General features: G+C 37.1%; 1 protein-coding gene across 2 annotated transcripts in view; it reads left to right on the top strand.

Annotated features, from left to right (window-relative positions):
• The window catches only part of LOC127410995 (syntaxin-binding protein 6-like), an 81,987-nt gene that overhangs the window by 44,874 nt on the left and 12,526 nt on the right, over window positions 1-24,587 (top strand). For both annotated transcript variants that reach the window (XM_051646303.1, XM_051646302.1), the window contains 2 exons: window positions 17,212-17,339; window positions 17,447-17,612. In XM_051646303.1, the coding sequence (XP_051502263.1) occupies window positions 17,212-17,339; window positions 17,447-17,612 (294 nt within the window). The remainder of the gene's footprint in view (window positions 1-17,211; window positions 17,340-17,446; window positions 17,613-24,587) is intronic.

The raw sequence follows: 24,587 nt of genomic DNA, 5'->3' as shown, positions 1-24,587 counted from the left end.
GAGTGCTACTCACGAACAACATCTCAGATGTAAATGCTCAATAGTTCGGTTCACTTATATGCATTTAGAACGGTACCGGAGGTGCATTTTACCAGAATTTGAATAAGAAGCTAATTAAACTACTGTGAACTTGCCTACAAACAGACACATACAGGACTTCCTGGAGAGTTCAGAATGTCAAAATAAAAGTGTGAGGGTTTTAAAGCTAAAGGTGCATGACTGAAATATATTACTATTGTATTTAAAATTCTAAAAGTCAATATTATTATTATTATTATTATTATTATTATTATTTGTTTACAAATTATAACAATATTTAAGTTTAATGGGTTCCAAAAAATAACTGTGAATGAAAAGTGAACATATCTTACAACTAAATTGAACAAAAAAAGAGATCTGAATCCTTTAAAGTCCAGATACAAGTTGAATGTTTTTTGCCAAAAAACAAAAAAAAACTGCCTTCTTTTCTACTAACACTTAGACCGGAATTACTGTTAATTTTGCTGTAGCATTATCCAGTAGACTAGTTAACAATAAAGTTTTTCTTAATAGTTTGTACATTTATATTGAAATAATGTGTAGTTAAAGGTTTGTGTTTCTTTACATATAATTATCATCACTCAGTGAGGTATAGATATTCTAAACTGATTATGAAAAAAACAACATTGGTATTGGATCGGTATTGGCCGATACTGAGATTTCAGATATCAGAATCGGATCGGAAGAGAAAAAATGGTATCGGTGCATCCCTAATATATATATACAGGTGCATCTCAATAAATTAGAATGTCGTGGAAAAGTTCATTTATTTCAGTAATTCAACTCAAATTGTGAAACTCGTGTATTAAATAAATTCAATGCACACAGACTGAAGTCGTTTAAGTCTTTGGTTCTTTTAATTGTGATGATTTTGGCTCACATTTAACAAAAACCCACCAATTCACTATCTCAAAAAATTAGAATACATCATAAGACCAATAAAAAAAAATTTTTTAGTGAATTGTTGGCCTTCAGGAAAGTATGTTCATTTACTGTATATGTGCTCAATACTTGGTAGGGGCTCCTTTTGCTTTAATTACTGCCTCAATTCGGCGTGGCATGGAGGTGATCAGTTTGTGGCACTGCTTAGGTGGTATGGAAACCCAGGTTTCTTTGACAGTGGCCTTCAGCTCATCTGCATTTTTTGGTCTCTTGTTTCTCATTTTCCTCTTTACAATACCCCATAGATTCTCTATGGGGTTCAGGTCTGGTGAGTTTGCTGCCCAGTCAAGCACACCAACACCATGGTCATTTAACCAACTTTTGGTGCTTTTGGCAGTGTGGGCAGGTGCCAAATCCTGCTGGAAAATGAAATCAGCATCTTTAAAAAGCTGGTCAGCAGAAGGAAGCATGAAGTGCTCCAAAATTTCTTGGTAAACGGGTGCAGTGACTTTGGTTTTCAAAAAACACAATGGACCAACACCAGCAGATGACATTGCACCCCAAATCATCACAGACTGTGGAAACTTAACACTGGACTTCAAGCAACTTGGGCTATGAGCTTCTCCACCCTTCCTCCAGACTCTAGGACCTTGGTTTCCAAATGAAATACAAAACTTGCTCTCATCTGAAAAGAGGACTTTGGACCACTGGGCAACAGTCCAGTTCTTCTTCTCCTTAGCCCAGGTAAGACGCCTCTGACGTTGTCTGTGGTTCAGGAGTGGCTTAACAAGAGGAATACGACAACTGTAGCCAAATTCCTTGACACGTCTGTGTGTGGTGGCTCTTGATGCCTTGACCCCAGCCTCAGTCCATTCCTTGTGAAGTTCACCCAAATTCTTGAATCGATTTTGCTTGACAATTCTCATAAGGCTGCGGTTCTCTCGGTTGGTTGTGCATCTTTTTCTTCCACTCAACTTTCTGTTAACATGCTTGGATACAGCACTCTGTGAACAGCCAGCTTCTTTGGCAATGAATGTTTGTGGCTTACCCTCCTTGTGAAGGGTGTCGATGATGGTCTTCTGGACAACTGTCAGATCAGCAGTCTTCCCCATGATTGTGTAGCCTAGTGAACCAAACTGAGAGACCATTTTGAAGGCTCAGGAAACCTTTGCAGGTGTTTTGAGTTGATTAGCTGATTGGCATGTCACCATATTCTAATTTTTTGAGATAGTGAATTGGTGGGTTTTTGTTAAATGTGAGCCAAAATCATCACAATTAAAAGAACCAAAGACTTAAACTACTTCAGTTTGTGTGCACTGAATTTATTTAATACACGAGTTTCGCAATTTGAGTTGAATTACTGAAATAAATGAACTTTTCCACGACATTCTAATTTATTGGGATGCACCTGTATATATATATATATATATATATATATATATATATATATATATATATATATATATATATATATATATACAGAGAGAGAGAGAGATGGATAGACAGATAGATAGATATAGATATATATAGATAGATAGATAAATATGCGCTTTTTTCTACACTGTTTACAAGGTTCGCACAAGGCCCTTTAAGTGCTTGAATTTGTCTTATAGAAATTTAAGAACTGTCATTCCTGGAAAATCGCCTTTTGTTGAAAAATGCTTGAAATGAAAACAGACAATTTCTTCCGTGTACGTGTATCCATCAAAGATGAGATCCCACACTCCACTTTAATTGAAAAATGTGTCTTTTAAAATCCTTTCTGTTCTTTACAGAAGATAAAAAAAGTAAGAAGAAATATTAATTTTAATCACTCATTGCAGAGACAGATATGAGTAAAAAAATCCAGAGAGACTTCTCTCTTGTTAATAAATGAACCTGTAAGATGCACATTAAACTCTTGAAGTGATAGTACTATTTTAGCGCTTGTTACACAAGTAAGGGATAATCCACAGCTAGGTGTGCATTAAACAATTTTAAATGCGTGACTTGGAGGAAAAGAACCTCTGCCTCCGGAAGTGCATTTAAAATCGTTTAGCGCACACCTAACTGTGGATTATCCCGCTTAAACCAAGGTCACTTGCCAGAATTTATTAGTTACAGCTGTAATATATATTTTTTTATATAGCCTCTAGTGCCTATAGACCTTATTCATACTAGCGGCATCTTAGATTTTTAATGGGAATGATAACGAGGTTGTGAGGGATAGACTTACAGTCTCTTCAATGGCACGAACGGTATAACGCTGTATAAAGCTCCAAGATCACATCTGATTTCCCACAACTCATGTTGTCTGGAGTTCTTTGTCTACTGAATGTTCTTGGACAGATATTTTATCAATGTTTTGTCCACGGAATGATCCAAAAACACTTTAAACTGCAGTACAGCCCATTGAAGAGACTGTAAGTCTATCCCTCACAGCCTCGTTTTCATTCCCATTAAAAATCAAAGATGCCGCTAGTGTGAATAAGGTCTATTGGCAGCACTTCAGCACAGAAACATAATATACGCAACGCATTACTGTTTAAATTTGTTTCATTTGTAAGTTGCTTTGGATAAAAGACTAAATGTAAATGTAAATAACAAAATGTAAATGTAAATCGTCTTGCATCGCCTTGCTGGACAGCGAAAGATGCATTTAATAGGTCCTGATTTCAGTCTCTCACCCTCCATGCAAAACAAGCTGAATTCCATTATGTTAGCTATGCTGATGAAAGTGGTTAGGAAATGTTTTCAATTGCTATAGTTCACTCGGCTTGCTCTGTAATGTTATGTTGCTATGGTTGCAAACAGCGCATTAATACTGAATGGTAATTAAAACTGACCGGAACTACCTGTGCATTCAACGGTTTGAACTGCATGCATTCAAGCCAGTCAGAATCGAGTATTAGATCAGACCGTATTATAAATGAATGTAAACTTAATGTTATTACTTATAAATTGTACACATTATTTCAAAGAGTGACACTTCATATCAGGTCATATATTTTATATTTAAAAAAATAAATAAATGTGATTATAATAATGATAAATAAAAATAAATAAATTATACACTATTGCTTGTTCTGTAACTGATAAGCCTGAATATAGCCCATTATTTCAAGGCTTATTGTTTGTGATCTTTTCTTATAGAGAAAGCTATAGGAGAAACTCTTATTATTTAAAGTTTGAGCATTTATATTGTGTATAAAAGAACATTATTTTGATGAAAAATTATGTGCAATTTGCTCAAACATTAAAAAAAGACCCTCATATCATATATATAACCGAATCGTGAGATAACAATATTGTCCCATCCCCACTTATAAAGGTTTAAGTCTTGTTTTAAATGTTAAACGTTAAAAGTCTATAATGCAGTCATTGTTCACTGACTGAATTCACCAGAGTAAAGGTAGCTATGAAATACTATGAAATTTTGAAATGAATAGTTTGTTGATTATTTACTGTATTAAAAACATGCTTAATGTAAAACCTTATGTACTTTATTAGAAAAGTTTGAATAAATGAACAAGACAGTCCTTAGTTTTAATATTTCAGAATTGAATTAGCATACAGGGTTTATTAAACTAACCCACTGAAGATAAAGAACTGTTGCCGAAAAATAACTAAGACTTGACTTGGAATTTTGACCAAAGACTTGAGAACATGTCTGCATGGAACAAAGGTTTTAAAGTGGACAGGTGCACTGGCTCTAGAAGCATTGTCCAATTTGTCTTTTAAAGGAATGGTTTACCTCTAAATGAAACATTTCTGTAATCATTTACTCACCCTCATGTTTTTCCAAACCCGTGTGGCACAACTGTGTTACACCTGCTGATGTTGTGGCATGTACAGCCTTAAATGATGGTGTAATGTGTGCTGTAGTGAAGAGGCTCATGGGCCAGATGCTGATAAGGTTTGAATAGCATTACCAGAGGTAGACTGTTCCTGAGGAACTGGTTAAGGGTACTTGAAACCAGATAATCCATTTTCGAGACTGGTGGTGTCTCCATTGTTTGCAGTTGAATATCCGCTATTTTGTACCATGTGATTTTGGTCACTGTGTATAAAGGTTGTTGGAAGGCAAGCCTGAAAGTAGGACAGATACACTCCAGGTGTTACAGCAGTGTAGCGAGTGCTTCATAAGCCACTGTTGACTTAAGGTGTGTGGCCTGTAGTGGACATGGTGGAGTTTTTTTTGTGATGACTGTGATGTAAGAAAAAGCAACACAACTCTCGATTACTTTGTCAATTATAAGCACTAGTTCCTGTACAGTGTTGGGTGTAACCCGTTACTGCAATTAAATTACTTTTCCTATGAACAAAGTAAGGGATTATTCTTCATATTTAAGTAATTTAAGTACAGTTACCTATGATGTACTTGTGTTACACACTGTATAGACTTCCAACAATTTTGAATTTAAAATCTAAATGTAACATCTAATGACAAAATTTATTTTCTAATTTAACTCAGCTCCTTAAATTTATTGGCCATTTGCCAGCACATGTGAGTTTGTGCCAGTAGGCTATAATATGAAGTCTCTCAAGTGGAAGGATGTCAGCAGAAATGAGTGGCTGTTTTGCTAAATGGAAATATTCCCATTACTTCGAGTTTGTTACACATGCAGACAAGAACATCACGGTAAAATGTAAGTTATGTCCTGGGGAAAAAACACTCTCTCCGAAGTTCAAATACCCTACTGAAGCACCTGACATGGCAACATAGACACACACTTTTGAGTAATCCGTGTACAGTGACAGAAGAAATGAAGATACAACCACTATTTCAGAAATGAGGCAGCACAGTCAGCTGAGCAGTAGCTCAAGAAATGATGAATTGCATTTGAAATGAGTTCATTTTGTAGAAATACATAAGAAAATATATGTAAAGGATAAGGTACTCTTTGCTTTGAAAAGTCTGTTTATGTTTAAAGCTTGTTAAAGTTAATGTTAAACTGCAGATCTTGTTATTCAGATATCTTGGAGTAATTCCCTTTGTTAACTCCGGGGTTCTTTTCAGTATTCACTATTCACCTGTTCCACGTTTGACTCAAATTTAAAGATTTAAAGAATTAAAAGAAGAGTTCAGGATCTATTGTCCATCTGGTAAAGGTCGATATGGATTTCAAGAAGTAGTAATGAGAAATGCAATAACTTTTCAGACATAGTAATTAGTACAGTAACTGAATTACAATGTAGACTATGTAATTAGCTATTAGTAATGAGTTACTTATCCAACACTGTTCCTGTATAGGTTCTGGACTTCACCTATTGCATCTGTGTATTTGAGTTGTACGTTAATAAACATGGAAATCATTGTAACAGGTAAAGGTAGGCAAGAAGGAGGCGGGAACCGGCTGAACGGTCAACATAAAGTTTAATGAGAAACTCAGCATAAAACAAACATAAACAAAAACACGCACATGCAGCGTGGCCGCATGCATCTCTCTCTCTCTCTCGAACTGGCGTCTCCATTCCCCATTTATCTTGCTCTCCCACTGATCATCTGATTCAGTGCTAGCCGTGCACCCTCACGGCCCGGCCACGCCCTCCTCCTCACCACAATCATACACTTGTTTCATTGTTTGAATGGAACTGTTAGTTTATTGTTGTCTGTCAGTCAATAGAGATTTTCCCATAACATTGCCCTTATGGTCCTGACACTCAAAGCATGATAAAATGCGTTTTGAATATCTTATTATGTTTTGAATATATGTTATGCAAACACAGGCATTGATTTTCTTTTTGACAGCACAGTAAGGCATTTCACTTTTCCTTTATGCAACACTAATAAACACTTTGTTCAACTCTCTGTCTTCAGATATATATATATATATATATACACACACACACACACTGGCGGCCAAAAGTTTGGAATAATGTACAGATTTTGCTGTTTCAGAAGGAAATTGCCACTTTAATTCACCAAAGTGGCATTCAACTGATCACAAAGTATAGTCAGGACATTACTGATGTAAAAAACAGCACCATCACTATTTGAAAAAAGTCATTTGTGATCAAATCTAAACAGGCCCCATTTCCAGCAGCCATCACTCCAACACCTTATCCTTGAGTAATCATGCTAAATTGCTAATTTGGTACTAGAAAATCACTTGCCATTATATCAAACACAGCTGAAAGCTATTTGGTTCATTAAATGAAGCTTAACATTGTCTTTGTGTTTGTTTTTGAGCTACCACAGTATGCAATAGACTGACATGTCTTAAGGTCAATATTAGGTCAAAAATGGCAAAAAAGAAACAGCTTTCTCTAGAAACTTGTCAGTCAACCATTGTTTTGAGGAATGATTGAATGCTTTTCAATGCTTGAAATTGCCAAAAAAAACTGAAGATTTCATACAAAAGTGTACACTACAGTCTTCAAAGACAAAGGACAACTGACTCTAACAAGGACAGAAAGAGATGTGGAAGACCAGATGTACAACTAAACAAGAGGATAAGTACATCAGAGTCTCTAGTTTGAGAAATAGACGCCTCACATGTCCTCAGCTGACAGCTTCATTGAATTCTACCTGCTCAACACCAGTTTCATGTACAACAGTAAAGAGAAGACTCAGGGGTGCAGGCAGAAAAACAAAAAGAAAAGGTTAGAGTGGGCAAAGAAACACAGACATTGGACAACAGATAATTGGAAAAGAGTGTTATGGATCTTAACCCCATTGAGCTTTTGTGGGATCAGATAGACTGTAAGGTGCATGAGAAGTGCCCGACAAGACAGCCACATCCATGGCAAGTGCTACAGGAAGTGTGGGGTGAAATGTCACCTGAGTATCTGGACAAACTGACAGCTAGAATGCCAAGGATCTGCAAAGCTGTCATTGCTGCACGTGGAGGATTTTTTGATGAGAACTCTTTGAAGTAGTTTAAGAAGTTCTGAAAAAAAAAAAAAAAAATCTAATTGTAATTGTATTTTTTCACATTATTAATGTCCTGACTATACATTGTGATCAGTTGAATGCCACTTTGGTGAATAAAAGTACCAATTTCTTTCCATAAGAGCAAAATCTGTACATTATTCCCAGCATTGTATATACACAATATACAGTGGTGTGAAAAAGTGTTTGCCCCCTTCCTGATTTCTTATTTTTTTGCATGTTTGTCACACTTAAATATTTCAGATCATCAGACAAGTTTAAATATTAGTCAAAAATAACACAAGTAAACACAAAATGCAGTTTTTAAATGAAGGTTGTTATTATTAAGGGAAAACAAAATCCAAACCTACATGGCCCTGTGTGAAAAAGTGTTTGCCCCACCTGTTAAAACATAATTTAACTGTGGTTTATCACACCTGAGTTCAATTTCTCTAGCCACACCCAGGCCTGATTACTGCCACACCTGTTCTCAATCAAGAAATCACTTAAATAGGACCTGCCTGACAAAGTGAAGTAGACCAAAAGATCTTCAAAAGCTAGACATCATGCCGAGATCCAAAAAAATTCAGGAACAAATGAGAAAGAAAGTAATTGAGATCTGTCAGTGTGGAAAAGATTATAAAGCCATTTCTAAAGCTTTGGGACTCCAGAGAACCACAGTGAGAGCCATTATCCACAAATGGCGAAAACATGGAACAGTGGTGAACCTTCCCATGAGTGGCCAGCCGACCACAATTACCCCAAGAGCGCAGCGACGACTCATCCAAGAGGTCACAAAAGACCCCACAACAACATCCAAAGAACTGCAGGCCTCACTTGCCTCAGTTAAGGTCAGTGTTCATGACTCCACCATAAGAAAGAGACTGGGCAAAAATGGCCTGCATGGCAGAGTTCCAAGACGAAAACAACTGCTGTGCAAAAAGAACATTAAGACTCGTCTCATTTTTGCCAGAAAACATCTTGATGATCCCCAAGACTTTTGGGAAAATACTCTGTGGACTGATGAGACAAAAGTTGAACTTTTTGGAAGGTGTGTGTCCCATTACATCTGGCGTAAAAGTAACACTGCATTTCAGAAAAAGAACATCATACCAACAGTAAAATATGGTGGTGGTAGTGTGATGGTCTGGGCTGTTTTGCTGCTTCAGGACCTGGAAGACTTGCTGTGATAAATGGAACCATGAATTCTGCTGTCTACCAAAAATCCTGAAGGAGAATGTCCGGCCATCTGTTCATGACCTCAAGCTGAAGCGAACTTGGGTTCTGCAGCAGGACAATGATCCAAAACACACCAGCAAGTCCACCTCTGAATGGCTGAAGAGAAACAAAATGAAGACTTTGGAGTGGCCTAGTCAAAGTCCTGACCTGAATCCTACTGAGATGCTGTGGCATGACCTTAAAAAGGCAGTTTATGCTCCAAAACCCTTCAATGTGGCTGAATTACAACAATTCTGCAAAGATGAGTGGGCCAAAATTCCTCCACAGCGCTGTAAAAGACTCATTGCAAGTTATCGCAAAAGCTTGATTGCAGTTGTTGCTGCTAAGGGTGGCCCAACCAGTTATTAGGTTTAGGGGGCAATCACTTTTTCACACAGGGCCATGTAGGTTTGGATTTTGCTTTCCCTTAATAATAACAACCTTCATTTAAAAAAACTGCATTTTGTGTTTACTTGTGTTATCTTTGACTAATATTTAAACTTGTTTGATGATCTGAAACATTTAAGTGTGACAAACATGCAAAAAAATAAGCAATCAGGAAGGGGGCAAACACTTTTTCACACCACTGTGTATATATATATATATATATATATATATATATACAGGTGCTGGTCATATAATTAGAATATCATCAAAAAGTTTATTTATTTCACTAATTCCATTCAAAAAGTGAAACTTGTATATTATATTCATTCATTACACACAGACTGATATATTTCAGATGTTTATTTCTTTTAATTTTGATGATTATAACTGACAACTAAGGAAAATCCCAAATTCAGTATCTCAGAAAATTAGAATATTACTTAAGACCAATACAAAGAAAGGATTTTTTAGAAATCTTGGCCAACTGAAAAGTATGAACATGAAAAGTATGAGCATGTACAGCACTCAATACTTAGTTGGGGCTCCTTTTGCCTGAATTACCGCAGCAATGCGGCGTGGCATGGAGTCGATCAGTCTGTGGCACTGCTCAGGTGTTATGAGAGCCCAGATTGCTCTGATAGTGGCCTTCAGCTCTTCTGCATTGTTGGGTCTGGCATATCGCATCTTCCTCTTCACAATACCCCATAGATTTTCTATGGGGTTAAGGTCAGGCGAGTTTGCTGGCCAATTAAGAACAGGGATACCATGGTCCTTAAACCAGATACTGGTTGCTTTGGCACTGTGTGCAGGTGTCAAGTCCTATTGGAAAATGAAATCTGCATCTCCATAAAGTTGGTCAGCAGCAGGAAGCATGAAGTGCTCTAAAACTTCCTGGTATACGGCTGCGTTGACCTTGGACCTCAGAAAACACAGTGGACCAACACCAGCAGATGACATGGCACCCCAAACCATCACTGACTGTGGAAACTTTACAATGGACCTCAAGCAACGTGGATTGTGTGCCTCTCCTCTCTTCCTCCAGACTCTGGGACCCTGATTTCCAAAGGAAATGCAAAATGTACTTTCATCAGAGAACATAACTTTGGACCACTCAGCAGCAGTCCAGTCCTTTTTGTCTTTAGCCCAGGCGAGACGCTTCAGACGCTGTCTGTTGTTCAAGAGTGGCTTGACACAAGGAATGCGACAGCTGAAACCCATGTCTTGCATACGTCTGTGCGTAGTGGTTCTCCCCCACATTTTTGAATGGGTTTTGTTTCACAATCCTCTCCAGGGTGTGGTTATCCCTATTGCTTGTACACTTTTTTCTACCACATCTTTTCCTTCCCTTCGCCTCTCTATTAATGTGCTTGGACACAGAGCTCTGTGAACAGCCAGCCTCTTTTGCAATGACCTTTTGTGTCTTGCCCTCCTTGTGCAACGTGTCAGTGGTCGTCTTTTGGACAACTGTCAAGTCAGCAGTCTTCCCCATGATTGTGTAGCGTACAGAACTAGACTGAGAGACCATTTAAAGGCCTTTGCAGGTGTTTTGAGTTAATTAGCTGATTAGAGTGTGGCACCAGGTGTCTTCAATATTGAACCTTTTCACAATATTCTAATTTTCTGAGATACTGAATTTGGGATTTTCCTTAGTTGTCAGTTATAATCATCAAAATTAAAAGAAATAAACATTTGAAATATATTAGTCTGTGTGTAATGAATGAATATAATATACAAGTTTCACTTTTTGAATGGAATTAGTGAAATAAATCAACTTTTTGATGATATTCTAATTATATGACCAGCACCTGTATATACCGATCAGCCACTACATTAAAACCACCTGCCTAATATTGTGTAGGTCCCCCTCGTGCCGCTAAAACAGCGCCAACCCACATCTCAGAATAGCATTCTGAGATGCTTTTCTTTACATCACAATTGTACAGAGCAGTTATCTGAGTTACTGTAGACTTTGTCAGTTGGAACCAGTCTGGCCATTCTCTGTTGACCTCTCTCATCAACAAGGCGTTTCCGTCCGCAGAACTGTCGCTCACTGGATGTTTTTGTTTTTGGCACCATTCAGAGTAAATTCTAGAGACTGTTGTGTGTGTGAAAATCCCAGGAGATCAGCAGTTACAGAAATACTCAAACCAGCCCACCCTGGCATCAACAATCATCCATACGATTATCTAATCAGCCAATCATGTGACAGCAGTGCATAAAATCTTGCAGGTACGGGTCAGGAGCTTCAGTTAATATTCACATCAACCATAAAAACCGTGGCATGATTTTTGGTGCCAGATGGGCTGGTTTGAGTATTTCTGTAACTGCTGATCTCCTGTGATTCATGGGAGCAAATAACACAGAGCAAACGCACACAACATTTAAAGTCACCTCAGGATGGATTTTAACCTATGCCTTTCTATTCCACAACTCAATGCTCTATCCACTGCACCACAGAGCCATAACATTGACGATAACAAGGGACATATCAAGCAGAGAATTAATCACAGCCAAGCACAATAGTCACCATGTTCAACTTTGTAATCAGGTAACTTTTCAACAAAGATGAAAATCAAAATTAGATTTGGGAAAAGCCCAGCAAACATTCAGTAAGCACATTACAATTCGCCCAGTACAGGTTTGAGATGTTTCACAGTTCAGTGCCAATTCCACTGCTCCACACAGCCACAACATTGACAGTCACCAAAGGGACATACCAAGCAGAGAATAAATCATGATCAACTTTGTATTCACATAACTTTTCAACAGAGATCAAAATCAGAAATTGATTGTGGAATACACCAGCAACCCAGTAAGCACAATACAAAAATCACCAGAACTACTGAAATTTCTACTGCATGACTTGCAGAGGCAGGCATTGAACCAGCAACCTTTGGAACTATAGTCAAGTGCTTAACACACTGTGCTACTTGGTTGCCATGGCTCAGCAATAGCAAAGAGACATCCAAAGTTTGGAGTCAGCACACAAGTGTAGGTTATCTTTTGAATTATAGGTGGCGCTGTCTCCAAGCTGCTCAGTTATCTTCAGGACATGATGTCGATAATGCATACCAATTTTATTTGTAATAATTATTAAAATGCTTTTAAAAGATACATCACTTTCTAATAAAATTCAACTTGGTGGAGGGACATTATGGCTGATATGGGAAAATTTGGTATTGTTGAAATCCTCATGACCCAAACCTCATGATTTTTGGACATACGATTCAAAAGTTACAGACAAAAATAGCAATTTTTCACATCTTTTGACCCATAGGTGGCGCTGTTTCCAAACTGTGCAGGTATCCTCAGATCATGGTCCTGATGAAGCATACCAAGTTTAATTTCAATACGACAAACCATTGCCGAGATACAGCCTCACGTCCATTTTTACATTGACCACATTCAATTTTTGTTATCATAACTTTTCAACAGGGGCAAAAATCTAAATTTTGTATTATTAATTCTGTGTGGCGTAGTCTGGAGATTATTTTTAGCCGATGTTTGGGCAAATCAGTAGAAATATCAAGGAAGAGTAGTGAAAAAATTATACATGACATAATTTAAGATGGCGGCCACTGTAATGGGTGGAGCCATTTGAATCATTAGGAGGAGAGTAATCAGATGCAAATATTTTGTTTCTAGGATATACGGTTCAAAAGATACGCACAAAACAAAAGTTAATGTTTGACATGGTGGTGGCACTAAAGAGTATGTCTTAAAGACCCCCAATTTGGTATGGGGGCTATTCATGACCACCTGTATCAGTGTGCAAAATTTCATCATTTTCTTATGTACGGTTCTATGGGCTGCCATAGACTCCCATTGGGAATAATAATAATAATAATACTAATGGATACAATAGGAGCTACAGCACCTTTGGTAATTACTAATAGCTAATTACAAGTGTGTAATTTATGCACCACTAGCAGCACGCAACAGAATTGCAATAATAAAAAATGGTTTCAAACTGCTTTGCGAATATGTCCTCCATCTGCCGTTGATCAAACAAACAGATAGTCCCACCCCAAACTCACGCCATTGGTTGAGTCAGTGTTGTGTTGGGCTTGTATTATCTTGTCTTTACTGTTTTCAAGAAAATTAACCTACAAATGGCTGCATATTAAGCTGGAATAGAAGAAAGTATTAAAATAAATATTTTAATCAAAAGCTAACTTAAAAAGAAAAGTCTTCACATTTTTTTTCAATGTGCATGCTTGGAGCTTGTCTTATTTCAATTGGTAAAAGGTTCCAGATTTTTAAAATAGTCAGCATATCAGATGGCTGAAACGATGACTAGCTGCTAGATGACAGCATATAGTCCTGAACTATTGTGCTATATTTAGTTTCATGAAGAAGAGTTTGAATCAATTTTAAGCTCTGGCAGTCAATCGTAGATGGAACTGAAATTACTAACATCGTACATATGTACAGAGAGACTGAGGGAGAGGCAGATGAGGGAAAGGGAGTGTTGTATTCTGTGGTCTGAACAAACAGTCCGCTGCGTCCCAAGAGAGACGGGTGTGGTGTAATCTGTAAACAGTAGCCTTTGATACAGAGAATAAGAGTGTGTTAGAGAGAGACTGCTGATGTCCTAGAGAGAGAGAGATGTCATATCTCAGCTAGGGCACCTGAATCATCAACTGAATTTAGGGTTCCCCCACCTCCAAAATCCCTAAATTACTCCTGTAAACTAAAGTACTACAATAAAGTGTACAAGCTCAACATTGACTGCCCACTTTTTCAAAATTGGAAAAAGACAAAAGTGTGAGTGTGTACATCCCTTTTTATGAACTTCTCATCCCATGAAGCATTGTAAATTATGTAATTAAGATGAAGAAGAGAAATCCAGGCAACGTGTGATTAAAAAAACAACAACTTTTAATTGAAGGTTATCTTTAAATTTTAATACTTTTCTTTTTATATATACCACAAGTGTTGCTGGATTTATCTGCTTCATCTTTGTCTAACCCAACCCATGCAACTTTTGAGTAGATAAAGATTTACTTTCTTAACCCTTATGTTGTGTTCCAGTCATTTTGACCCGGACTACTTTTAAAATTTTTTTTTTTTTTTTTTTTACTTAATCCAATTAGAATAAAATTCCTTGGCTGTGTTCACATTTGGTATCTAAAAACACACACACAAAATGTAACAATTTTCTTTACATTTATTTGGTTTTATTTCACTTTGTTATACTTGTTGTGTTCCCTGTCAAAAATGTCCAGCGATTAGAAATTAATGGATTAGACTACAAAATACAGAAATATTAAGTGTTCAATCCCAATCCTTTAGATGAGCACATATGTGGGTGTGTGTTTGCACACACAAAGTCCTCAGACATGAGCACACACACAATGAGTGTTGAGCACCCTTTTGTGCATTGTCTTTCCATGTACAGTCTTTAAAGGAATATTTCTAGATCTACTTGTCATATTTTGTTGTGTGTCAACTCGTTTGAATCGGGACAGTCTGCTGTGAGTTACGATATGTCATTGTCTACGTTATATGTATGTTTCAGTAAGTAATAAGGAAAAATGTGACAAAAAGCCACTCCTGTTTATTATATTTCTGAGTGTCAATGGGAATTTCAAACACTAATACTCACTGCAGTTTGACCTCTGAGTGAAACAAATTTGCTCATCGCATTATGCTAATTGAGATCATTCCAACGATATATAACGCATGGCTGTCTTATCTTTTTTTATGGTTTTACCAACTCTGAATATAATAGTTTTGATAACAAATTTGCAAATAATGAGAACTAAACAGTTCTTATTTGTAGGCAAATTAAAAGGCATTATTTAAGAATTGGTAGGATCAGCTATATGCATTGTAAAGTCCAGATTATAAGCTTTAAAATTAAACCTATTTTATTCAGATCAAACAAGTGGTTATTATTTATTTATTTATTTTCCGCAGGGAGTGCCCCCCACTGGCTCGGTATAAGCTCAGTTCGGTTAATACTCAAATCACTAAAAATATATATTTTTAAATAAATATCTTCAAAAAAAAAGGAGCACAATACCTGTCATACTTACTAAAAAAAAGAGGTTGATAAAAAGACCTAATGCAATATCTTGTAATAATATATGCAATATGACAGATTTATAAAGAATCTTAGTGGGACAGTCATTTATGTCTGGGAACACAAAATGTGTTAGCATAAAATGAACAACACAAGGGTTAAGTGATGTAAATGATAAATTATATGCAAGTATGGATGGTTTTAAGTTTATTGCAAAATATTCATGTATATCCTCCTGAGACCCGAGCTTTGTGCATTATTCATTTCCCTTTTTGATTTGTAACCAATAGCTCCTAATAAACATGCAAAAAAAAAATAAAAATAAAATTGTCTTGAAGAGCAAAATGTTTTACTAAAAATCGTTGTTCACATACAGTATGTGGATAGCCAGAATAAGTTGTGAATTTTAGATAATTCCAAGCTATAGAAAGTCAGATTTTTTTTTAAATTAAATTGATTATGTTTCCAGGAGTGTTGGTTATTCATGTTTTTGAGACGTTATAGACATTAAAGCTTATTTTCTGCAAAGCTGCTTTGGAACAATGTGTATTGGTAAAAGCACAACTCATTTATTTATTTTTTTCCACTATGGCAACAAAATCTCAATGTTTCCTCTTTGCACTGTCAAACATACAAGTTATAGCTATAGTGCTGAAGCATTTTATAAATCAGAAATTAGCATAATTAATTCTGATGAAAGTAATGGCCAGCATCATCCAATCACTGCCAACCATGTTAAAATAAAACTTAGTATTATAAATTTGGAATCTAAGTACTTATTACAATTGTCCCATGTCTGTCAACCCTGAAACTGAAGTTTTGGTCAGATTTTAGGAGTGTATGCACTTATCTGCATTGGAAAGCTATAGGATGCTCCCTTGCTCTCTTGCTCCCTATTTAGAGAATGATTTAACTTCCAGTGTGCTGTGTGTTTGCACTGGTCTGAGAACAGTTTGAAATGCACCTTATTTTCATCCTAACTCCATATAAAGCCTCTGAAATCAATATTTTCCATCTTTTAAATGCACCCATTGATTCTCAATGTAATAATGCACAGTAAATATAGGATTTCTAAAGGTAAAATAGCCCTATAGTCCACGTCAGTGGTCATTGTGTTTAACAGCGTGACGTTTCGCGATAAATCGCTAAAATTTTTAAAATGACATATCGGCTGAAACTAGAGACTCTATTCATTTGACTCAGACAAATTTCAATGTAAACACTTAATGAGGTTTCATACCAGATGTAGTTTTGTTGGAGTTTCTCCCAAAGACAAACTTCACTGAGATCAGCGCCATGTTGTTTTGTCACATGACTCAGTGTGTCAAAAATTTAAGCTTTTACAGATAGCCCAGAGTGTTCTGGTTTAAATTCACTTCAGTTATGCATAGCATGTAGTGATGACAAAACACACAGTCCACGCAGAAGGACGTGGAGTCGCATGAGGATGTACAAATACAGTATATAAGTAGTTTGAGAGTGTAGGGACACAGTCTTAATTTTGTTATTCACAATGCTTCAAGCAGTTAGCGATCATATTTAATTTATTTATTTATTTTTTTGCCATGATTTACATTTCCATGGTAACTTCTCTAATTGGTGGATCTTGCTTTAGCATTATGGGTAGTGTAGTTCTTCACTAGGAAAAAAACAAACAAAAAAAACAATGTTGTAATGAAGCATCTGTGTTGGCAGCTACTGCCAAATACTCTGCTACCACATCAATGTGATCTGTGTGTCTTAATATAACTTTTTTGTTGTATGTTAAAAATTGCAATTGTTTTCTTTTTTCCTTTCATTTCAGTGACCAATAAGAAACCAACAAAGGTTTTCATCACAAAAGTCAAGCAGTTCCAGGGTTCAACGTCTTTTGTAAGAAGATCACAGTGGATAATCGGCCAGCTGCAACAGGTCAACGGCATCGACATCCGGGTGAGTTCCTCTGGCTTTCTCCATTTCCACTGTCTCCACAGCAGATGCCAGAGAACTGTTTGATTAATGATATTATCAACTTTTGACATTCCTCCTGCAACGTTTAGGATTGTGCAGAGTTTGACTTGACATTTGAGAATGGATGTGACCAGTGGATGGCAGGTTCTGCTGTAGAGAAGTGCATGTTTGTCCAAATCCTCCATCATACCTGCCAGCGGTACATATCCGACAGAAAACCAGAGTTTGTCAACTGCCACTCCAAACTGCTGGGAGGTGAGGAGACCCAGACATGCAATTTTATTGACTGAAACCTCACCCGGGTCTGCTTTAGAATGCTACAACTCCAACACATTATTCCACTGCATTTTCTTCAGTTTAACAGGTCTTTTTTTATCTAATAAGCACAATCAGTGCGCTACTTAAGTGTTTTGTATGTTTATAGTGTAGTATGGAAACTCGAGAATGAAAAGCAATTACAAATAATCCATGTTTATGAAAATGGCTGAAAAAATAATTGGAAAACTGCAGTTGCAGCTTAGCTTCTTGCAAAATGAAGTTTTCAGAATGAAAAGGAACATTATAGCTGATATACACTCCCACTCCTCTTTCAATTTGGAATTCATCAGGAAGACAATTTAGAGAATCAAAAACTAGGGCTGTCAATTTAACGTGTTCATTCGTTATTATATGAAAAAGAAAACAAAAAAATCGACGCGATTTATCATGCCCCAGACTCGAATCTGTGGCAGAAGGGGCTCCAGCTGTACAGGCAACACGCCTCATCAAACCAACGAGAGCAACAGGCAGCACAGCCTCCAACAGATGACAAGCTTTTGCGCTCTAAGACAGCTGGACCGAGCACAACTGAATACAGGGATCTCGAAGTGTGTTTTTCAACAGTTACACAGTGTCCTAAAAACACAGTGATTCTGACTAGAAATACTAAAAACTAGTGAGAAGTGAGGCAGCCAAAGTAAGATGCTCCAAAAGCGTCCAGCTGACGCATGAGTACGTGGACCAACAATTAAAAAAAGGCCAGAAGGAAGCAGGCCAATGATAGGGTTATGTTCAATGATATTGAACTAAAACAAACAATATTAACTTTTAAATATACTTTTTGTATTGTCTCAGTCTCTACTAGTCTGCTGCCACAACAAAAGTATATGATGTAATGTATTTGAATTTTCTAAATTGTAATATTTATTATATATTATTTTAAATGTTTTAATAATTTTAATTATTATAAAATAAATTATCTTTATTTGGGAGCCTTTCTCAATGAGTATTGATATAAAAGCGATTAATTCAATTAATTAATTGGCACACCATGTAATAGAAAAATCAAATGAGCCCTACAATAAAAACATAAAAATGTCAGCAAAACTTTTTTTCTTTCTGCAATTACTCAAATAATGTAATAGTATCTACCTCATTTTAAGTATTTGTTTAACTTTGTTTAACATTTAATTTAAAAAGAACATGAAGTCTTTTGTGATTTTAGGTGATACTATGGGATGATTTATGTGTAATTTTCTGTGTGACTTTTAAATTAATACTCTGTTTTGTGTAAATCTTTGTTAAAACCCAATGACACTTTTCCAGTAAGTGAATTATAAAGTACAGTGCATTCAGAAAGTATTCAGACCCCTTCATTTTTTTCACATTTTGTTATGTTGCAACCTTATGCTAAAATGCTTTAAATTATTGTTTTTCTCATCAATCTACACTCCATACCCCATGTTGACAAAGCAAAAACCAGATTTTTGATAACTTAATTTATTAAAAAGAAAAAACTGAAATATCACGTTGACACGTATGTATTCAGACCCTTTGCTATGACAATTGAAATTTAGCTCAGGTGCATCCCATTTCTCTGGATCATCTTTGAGATGTTTCTGCACTTTGAATGGAGTCCACCTGTGGCAAATTCAATTGATTGTATATGATTTGGAAAGGCACACACCTGTCTATATGCAGTTGAAGTCAGAAGTTTACATACAATTTAGCCAAATACATTGAAACTCAGTTTTGCACAATTCCTGACATTTAATGGTAGAAAACATTTCCTGTCTTATGTCAGTTAGGATCACTACTTTATTTTAAGAATGTGAAATGTCAGAATAATAGTAGACAGAATAATTTATTTCAGCTTTTATTTCTTTCATCACATTCCCAGTGGGTCAGAAGTTTACATACACTTTGTTAGTATTTGGTAGCATTGCCTTTAAATTGTTTAACTTGGGTCAAAACGTTTTGGGTAGCCTTCCACAAGCTTCTCACAATAAATTGCTGGAATTTTGGCCCATTCCTCCAGACAGAACTGGTGCAACTGAGTCAGGTTTGTAGGCCTCCTTGCTCACACACGTTTTTTGAGTTCTGCCCACAAATGTTCTCTCAGATTGAGGTCAGGGCTTTGTGATGGCCACTCCAATAGCTTGACTTTGTTGTCCATAAGCCATTTTGCCACTACTTTGGAGGTATGCTTGGGGTCATTGTCTATTTGGAACACCCATTTGCAACCGAGCTTTAACTTCCTGGCTGATGTCTTGAGATTTTGCTTCAATATATCCACATAATTTTCCTTCCTCATGATGCCATCTATTTTGTGAAGTGCACCAGTCCCTCCTGCAGCAAAGCACCCCCACAACATGATGCTGCCACCCCCATGCTTCACGGTTGGGATGGTGTTCTTCGGCTTGCAAGCCTCACCCTTTTTCCTCAAAACATAACAATGGTCATTATGGCCAAACAGTTCAATTTTTGTTTCATCAGACCAGAGGAAATTTCTCCAAAAAGTAAGATCTTTGTCCCCATGTGCACTTGCAAACTGTAGTCTGGCTTTTGTATGGTGGTTTTGGAGCAGTGGCTTCTCCCATGCTGAGCAGCCTTTCAAGTTATGACGATATAGGACTCATTTTACTGTGGATATAGATACTTGTCTACCTGTTTTCTCCAGCATCTTCACAAGGTCCTTTGCTGTTGTTCTGGGATTGATTTGCACTTTTCACACTAAACTATGTTCCTCTCTAGGAGACAGAATGCATCTCCTTCCTGAGCGGTATGGAGGCTGCGTGGTCTCATGGTGTTTATACTTGTGTACTATAGTTTGTACAGATGAACGTGGTACATTTAGGCATTTGGAAATTGCTCCCAAGGATGAACCAGACTTGTGGAGGTCCACAATTATTTTTCTGTGGTCTTTTCTTTTGATTTTTCCATGATGTCAAACAAAGAGGCACTGAGTTTGAAAGTAGGTCTTAAAATACATCCACACGTACACCTCCAATTCAGTACACCTCCTATCAGAAGCTAACTGGCTAATTTTCTAAAGGCTTGACATCATTTTCTGGAATGTTCCAAGCTGCTTAAAGGCACAGTTAACTTAGTGTATGTAAACTTCTGACCCACTGGAATTGTAATATAGTCAATTAAAAGTGAAACAATCTGTCTGTAAACAATTGTTGGAAAAATTACTTGTGTCATGCACAAAGTAGATGTCCTAAATGACTTGCCAAACCTATAGTTTGCTAATATTAAATCTGTGGAGTGGTTAAAAAATAAGTTTTAATGACTTCAGCCTAATTGTATGTAAACTTCTGAATTCAGCTGTAAGGTCTCACAGCTGAAAATGCATATCAGCGCAAAAACCATACTGTGAGGTCAAAGGAACTGCCTGCAGAGCTCAGAGACAGGATTGTGTCGAGGCACAGGTCTGGGGAAGGCTACAAAAAAATTTCAGCTGCATTGAAGGTTCTCAAGAGCACAGTGGCCTCCATAATTCTTAAATGGAAGAAGTTTGGAACAACCAGGACTCTTCCTAGAGCTGGCTGCCTGGCCAAACTCAGCAATTGGGGGAGAAGGGCCTTAGTAAGAGAGGTGACCAAGAACCCTATGGTCACTCTGATTGAGCTCCAGAGATCATGTGTGGAGATGGGAGAAACATGTAGAAGGACAACCATCACTGCAACACTCCACCGATCTGGGCTTTATGGCAGAGTGGCCAGACGCCGATGAAAGCCTGCTTGGAATTTGCAAAAAAGCACCTAAAGGACTCTCCAACTTTGAGAAACCAGATTCTCTGGTATGATGAAATGAAGATTTAACTGTTTGGCCTCAATTCCAAGCATCATGTCTGGAGGAAACCAGGCACCGCTCATCATCTGCGCAATACCATCCCAACGGTGAAGCATGGTGGTGGTAGCATGATGCTGTAAGGGTGTTTTTCAGCGGCAGGGACTAGGGGACTGGTCAGGGTTGAAGGAAAGCTGATTGCAGCAAAATACAGAGATATCCTTAATGAAAACCTGGTTCAGAGCACTCAGGACCTCAGACTGGGCCAAAGGTTCACCTTCCAACAGGACAAATGACCCTAAGCACACAGCCAAGACAACAAAAGAGTGGCTTAGGGACAACTCTGTGAATGTCCTTGAGTGGCCCAGCCAGAGCTTGGACTTGAACCCAATCAAACATCTCTGGAGAGACCTGAAAATGGCTGTCCACCTACGGTCCACATCCAACCTGACAGAGCTTGAGAGGATCTGCAGAGAAGAATGGCAGAAAATCCCCAAATCGAGGTGTGCAAAGCTTGGTGCATCATGCCCAAAAATACTTGAGGCTGTAATTGCTGCCAAAGGCGCTTCAACTAAGTACTGAGTTAAGGGTCTGAATACTTATGTCAATGTGATATCTCAGTTTTTTCTTTTTAATACATTTGCAAAGTTATCAAAAATCTGGTTTTTGCTTTGTCATTATGGGGTATGGAGTGTAGATGGATGTAAAAAAATAATTAAAAGCATTTTAGCACAAGGCTACAACATAACAAAATGTGAAAAAAATTAAGGAGTCTGAATACTTTCTTAATGCACTGTATCTAATCTAATAGCCTGTAAGCTAACAATATTATTCATGTTTGGAGGACTTTTCTTGTACCCTGAATACTCTGATTCTTACCTAATTTTAAAGAGTTTCCATGGTAAAACTTGTTTCCTTCAGTGCTGTTGCTATTTAAACAGTGTTTTGGGGGAGTCACCCTTACTCCTCCTCCTCCCTGCCTGGTACTCTTTAGCAAACTTCCTCCCACTTCACAAATAATAGCTATTAGTGTTGCTTATTGTCTTTTTTCTTTAAGTCGGGCTCTGACTCACTGACTGACTTTATTAGTGTGGGAATTAGAGCAGAGGTTCCTGCTCTAATTCATGCTCAGATCCTGTTGCCTGGCAGGACTCAGTAGACTTTTTTCCATTTAAAGCTGAATAAACATTAATACACTTGATTGTGAGGCATTCACAAGCTAAAAGAAATATTGTAGTTTTTGAATGTTTTGGTAATGGAAACAGCTCATATTCTGAATCAGGCTTTGCAGTATTTAAATTCTAAGGCTCGTGTTGAATGAAATAGTAACTTAAATCTTTTTTTTAATTTTTTTTTATGTTTAACTCAATATATGAAATCACAATATTTTCAGAAGTAAAAATTGCTTTGTATTATGGTACTTTAATAGAATTATATTAATGAACTAGTATTTACATTTAGCAACATTTTACCATCCTTACTAGTTTTAGAGACATGAAAATTATTTATGAGTCACTTGAATCAGTGCAAGGCAGTGTTGTAGTCAAGTCACTAGATCTTGAGTCAGAGTCGATTCTCAAGTCCTCACTGCTCAAGTCCGTGTCCAAGTCACCAATATTGTGTCTGAGTCGAGTCCATCTTGAGTCCCTATCATGCACAAGTCCTTGTCTATGTTGTAAAATATGCTTATAAAATACAACTTATTATAAAGGGATATCTGTGGTTTAGAGTGAAGAAATAGATGCAGTTTTTTTCTGAACTATCGGCTAAAGTTTTATCTTTGTTCAATATACCTGTAAGATTATGTCAGACAAAAGTCTGAGAAATAATTATAAAAATGTAAACTACCATCAGACATGCAGTATGCATCTTTGCTGCTTAAATTATTAACCCACAAGCAGTAATGTAAGTTGACTTCAAAATCATATTTCATATTTAAACTTTATAACAGCCATTTTTGATTGAACAAGTTACTTACTGCATTTAAAATAAACTCAAAGACATGTTTTTAGCTGTATAACATAATTATTATTGACATGTTCTTTCACAAACAGTAGCTTATGCGCTGCATTGATGGAGACGGGGTCCCGTTCATCCTGTTAGATCTTACATGGATCTTATTCACATATCGGTTTAGATAAATATTGTTTGCAATCAGTTTCTGCGATTTCTTTGTGAATAGTTCAAATCTTCCAACAGCAGCGGCAGATCAATTGGGTCTAATAGAGCAAATGTGGAAAAAAATTATGGTGATCCATGAAATATAATTAATATGAGTTTTTCCTGATCCAGTAATCCTAATGGAAATTTAAAGAAGCCCAAATCTCCAATAATCTGTAGAAAACAGGTTGTTTCAACCTCACAAACAACACTTTTTGGGCATTTTCAATTCAAATTAAGCGAAGCGACCATTGAACGCAGTTCTTTTCTCAGTTGCAAAAAGAACCCAGAAGTGTCGGAATGGAGTGTTTGTTTGTAAACAGTAACTCCATCTGTTGAATTGGCTGAATGAGCTTTAAGTTGTGGACTTGGGTAGAAAGAACAACAATTTAATGGTTGTAACATGTCCTTTCCTCTAATTCAGAATGCACTCAATGCTCGAGTCCAAGTCCGTGTCATTAGTGTTCCAAGTCCAATACGAGTCACAAGTCATGAATATTAAGACTCAATTTTGACTCGAGTCCGAGTCCAGGACTCAAGAACTACAACACTGATGCAAGGCATTGAAGATTATTGAGTGGTGCTTGTTCTTGCGCCACAGTATTTAAATTGGCCTTTTCCACTATTTGCTTATTCATTGGTGTATTATATTGGTGTTCAGAGAGGTTGCTAAGGTGTTGCAAGCCATCAGCTTACTGGCTTACCCTTGAGTCTTTATGATGTTTTGGTACTTTGATATGACTTGGGACTGATTGGTTAAAAATGTTATATAGCTCACTGTAGCAGCGGGGGTGTGGTCGAGTGTCCGTCCGGAGAGAGAGAAAGTGGTAAAGGTGCATACACCTGAGCCAGATAATGATTAACACCTGTTTCCAATTGCAGTGAGCTTGGGGAGAGCAGTATATAAGGGACCACACCAGCGGCAAGAGGAGGGAGAGCTACCCGTCTGAAAAAGTCTGTCTTGTGTGAAGCTAATGAGTGTAATGCTGCAAAGCGATTTGGAGTTTGTTTATTAAA

The sequence above is a fragment of the Myxocyprinus asiaticus genome, chromosome 20, assembly GCF_019703515.2.
Source record: "Myxocyprinus asiaticus isolate MX2 ecotype Aquarium Trade chromosome 20, UBuf_Myxa_2, whole genome shotgun sequence".
NCBI lineage: Eukaryota > Metazoa > Chordata > Actinopteri > Cypriniformes > Catostomidae > Myxocyprinus > Myxocyprinus asiaticus.
Note: the sequence above shows the minus strand (reverse complement) of the source record. Positions and strands in the feature narration are given on the sequence as shown.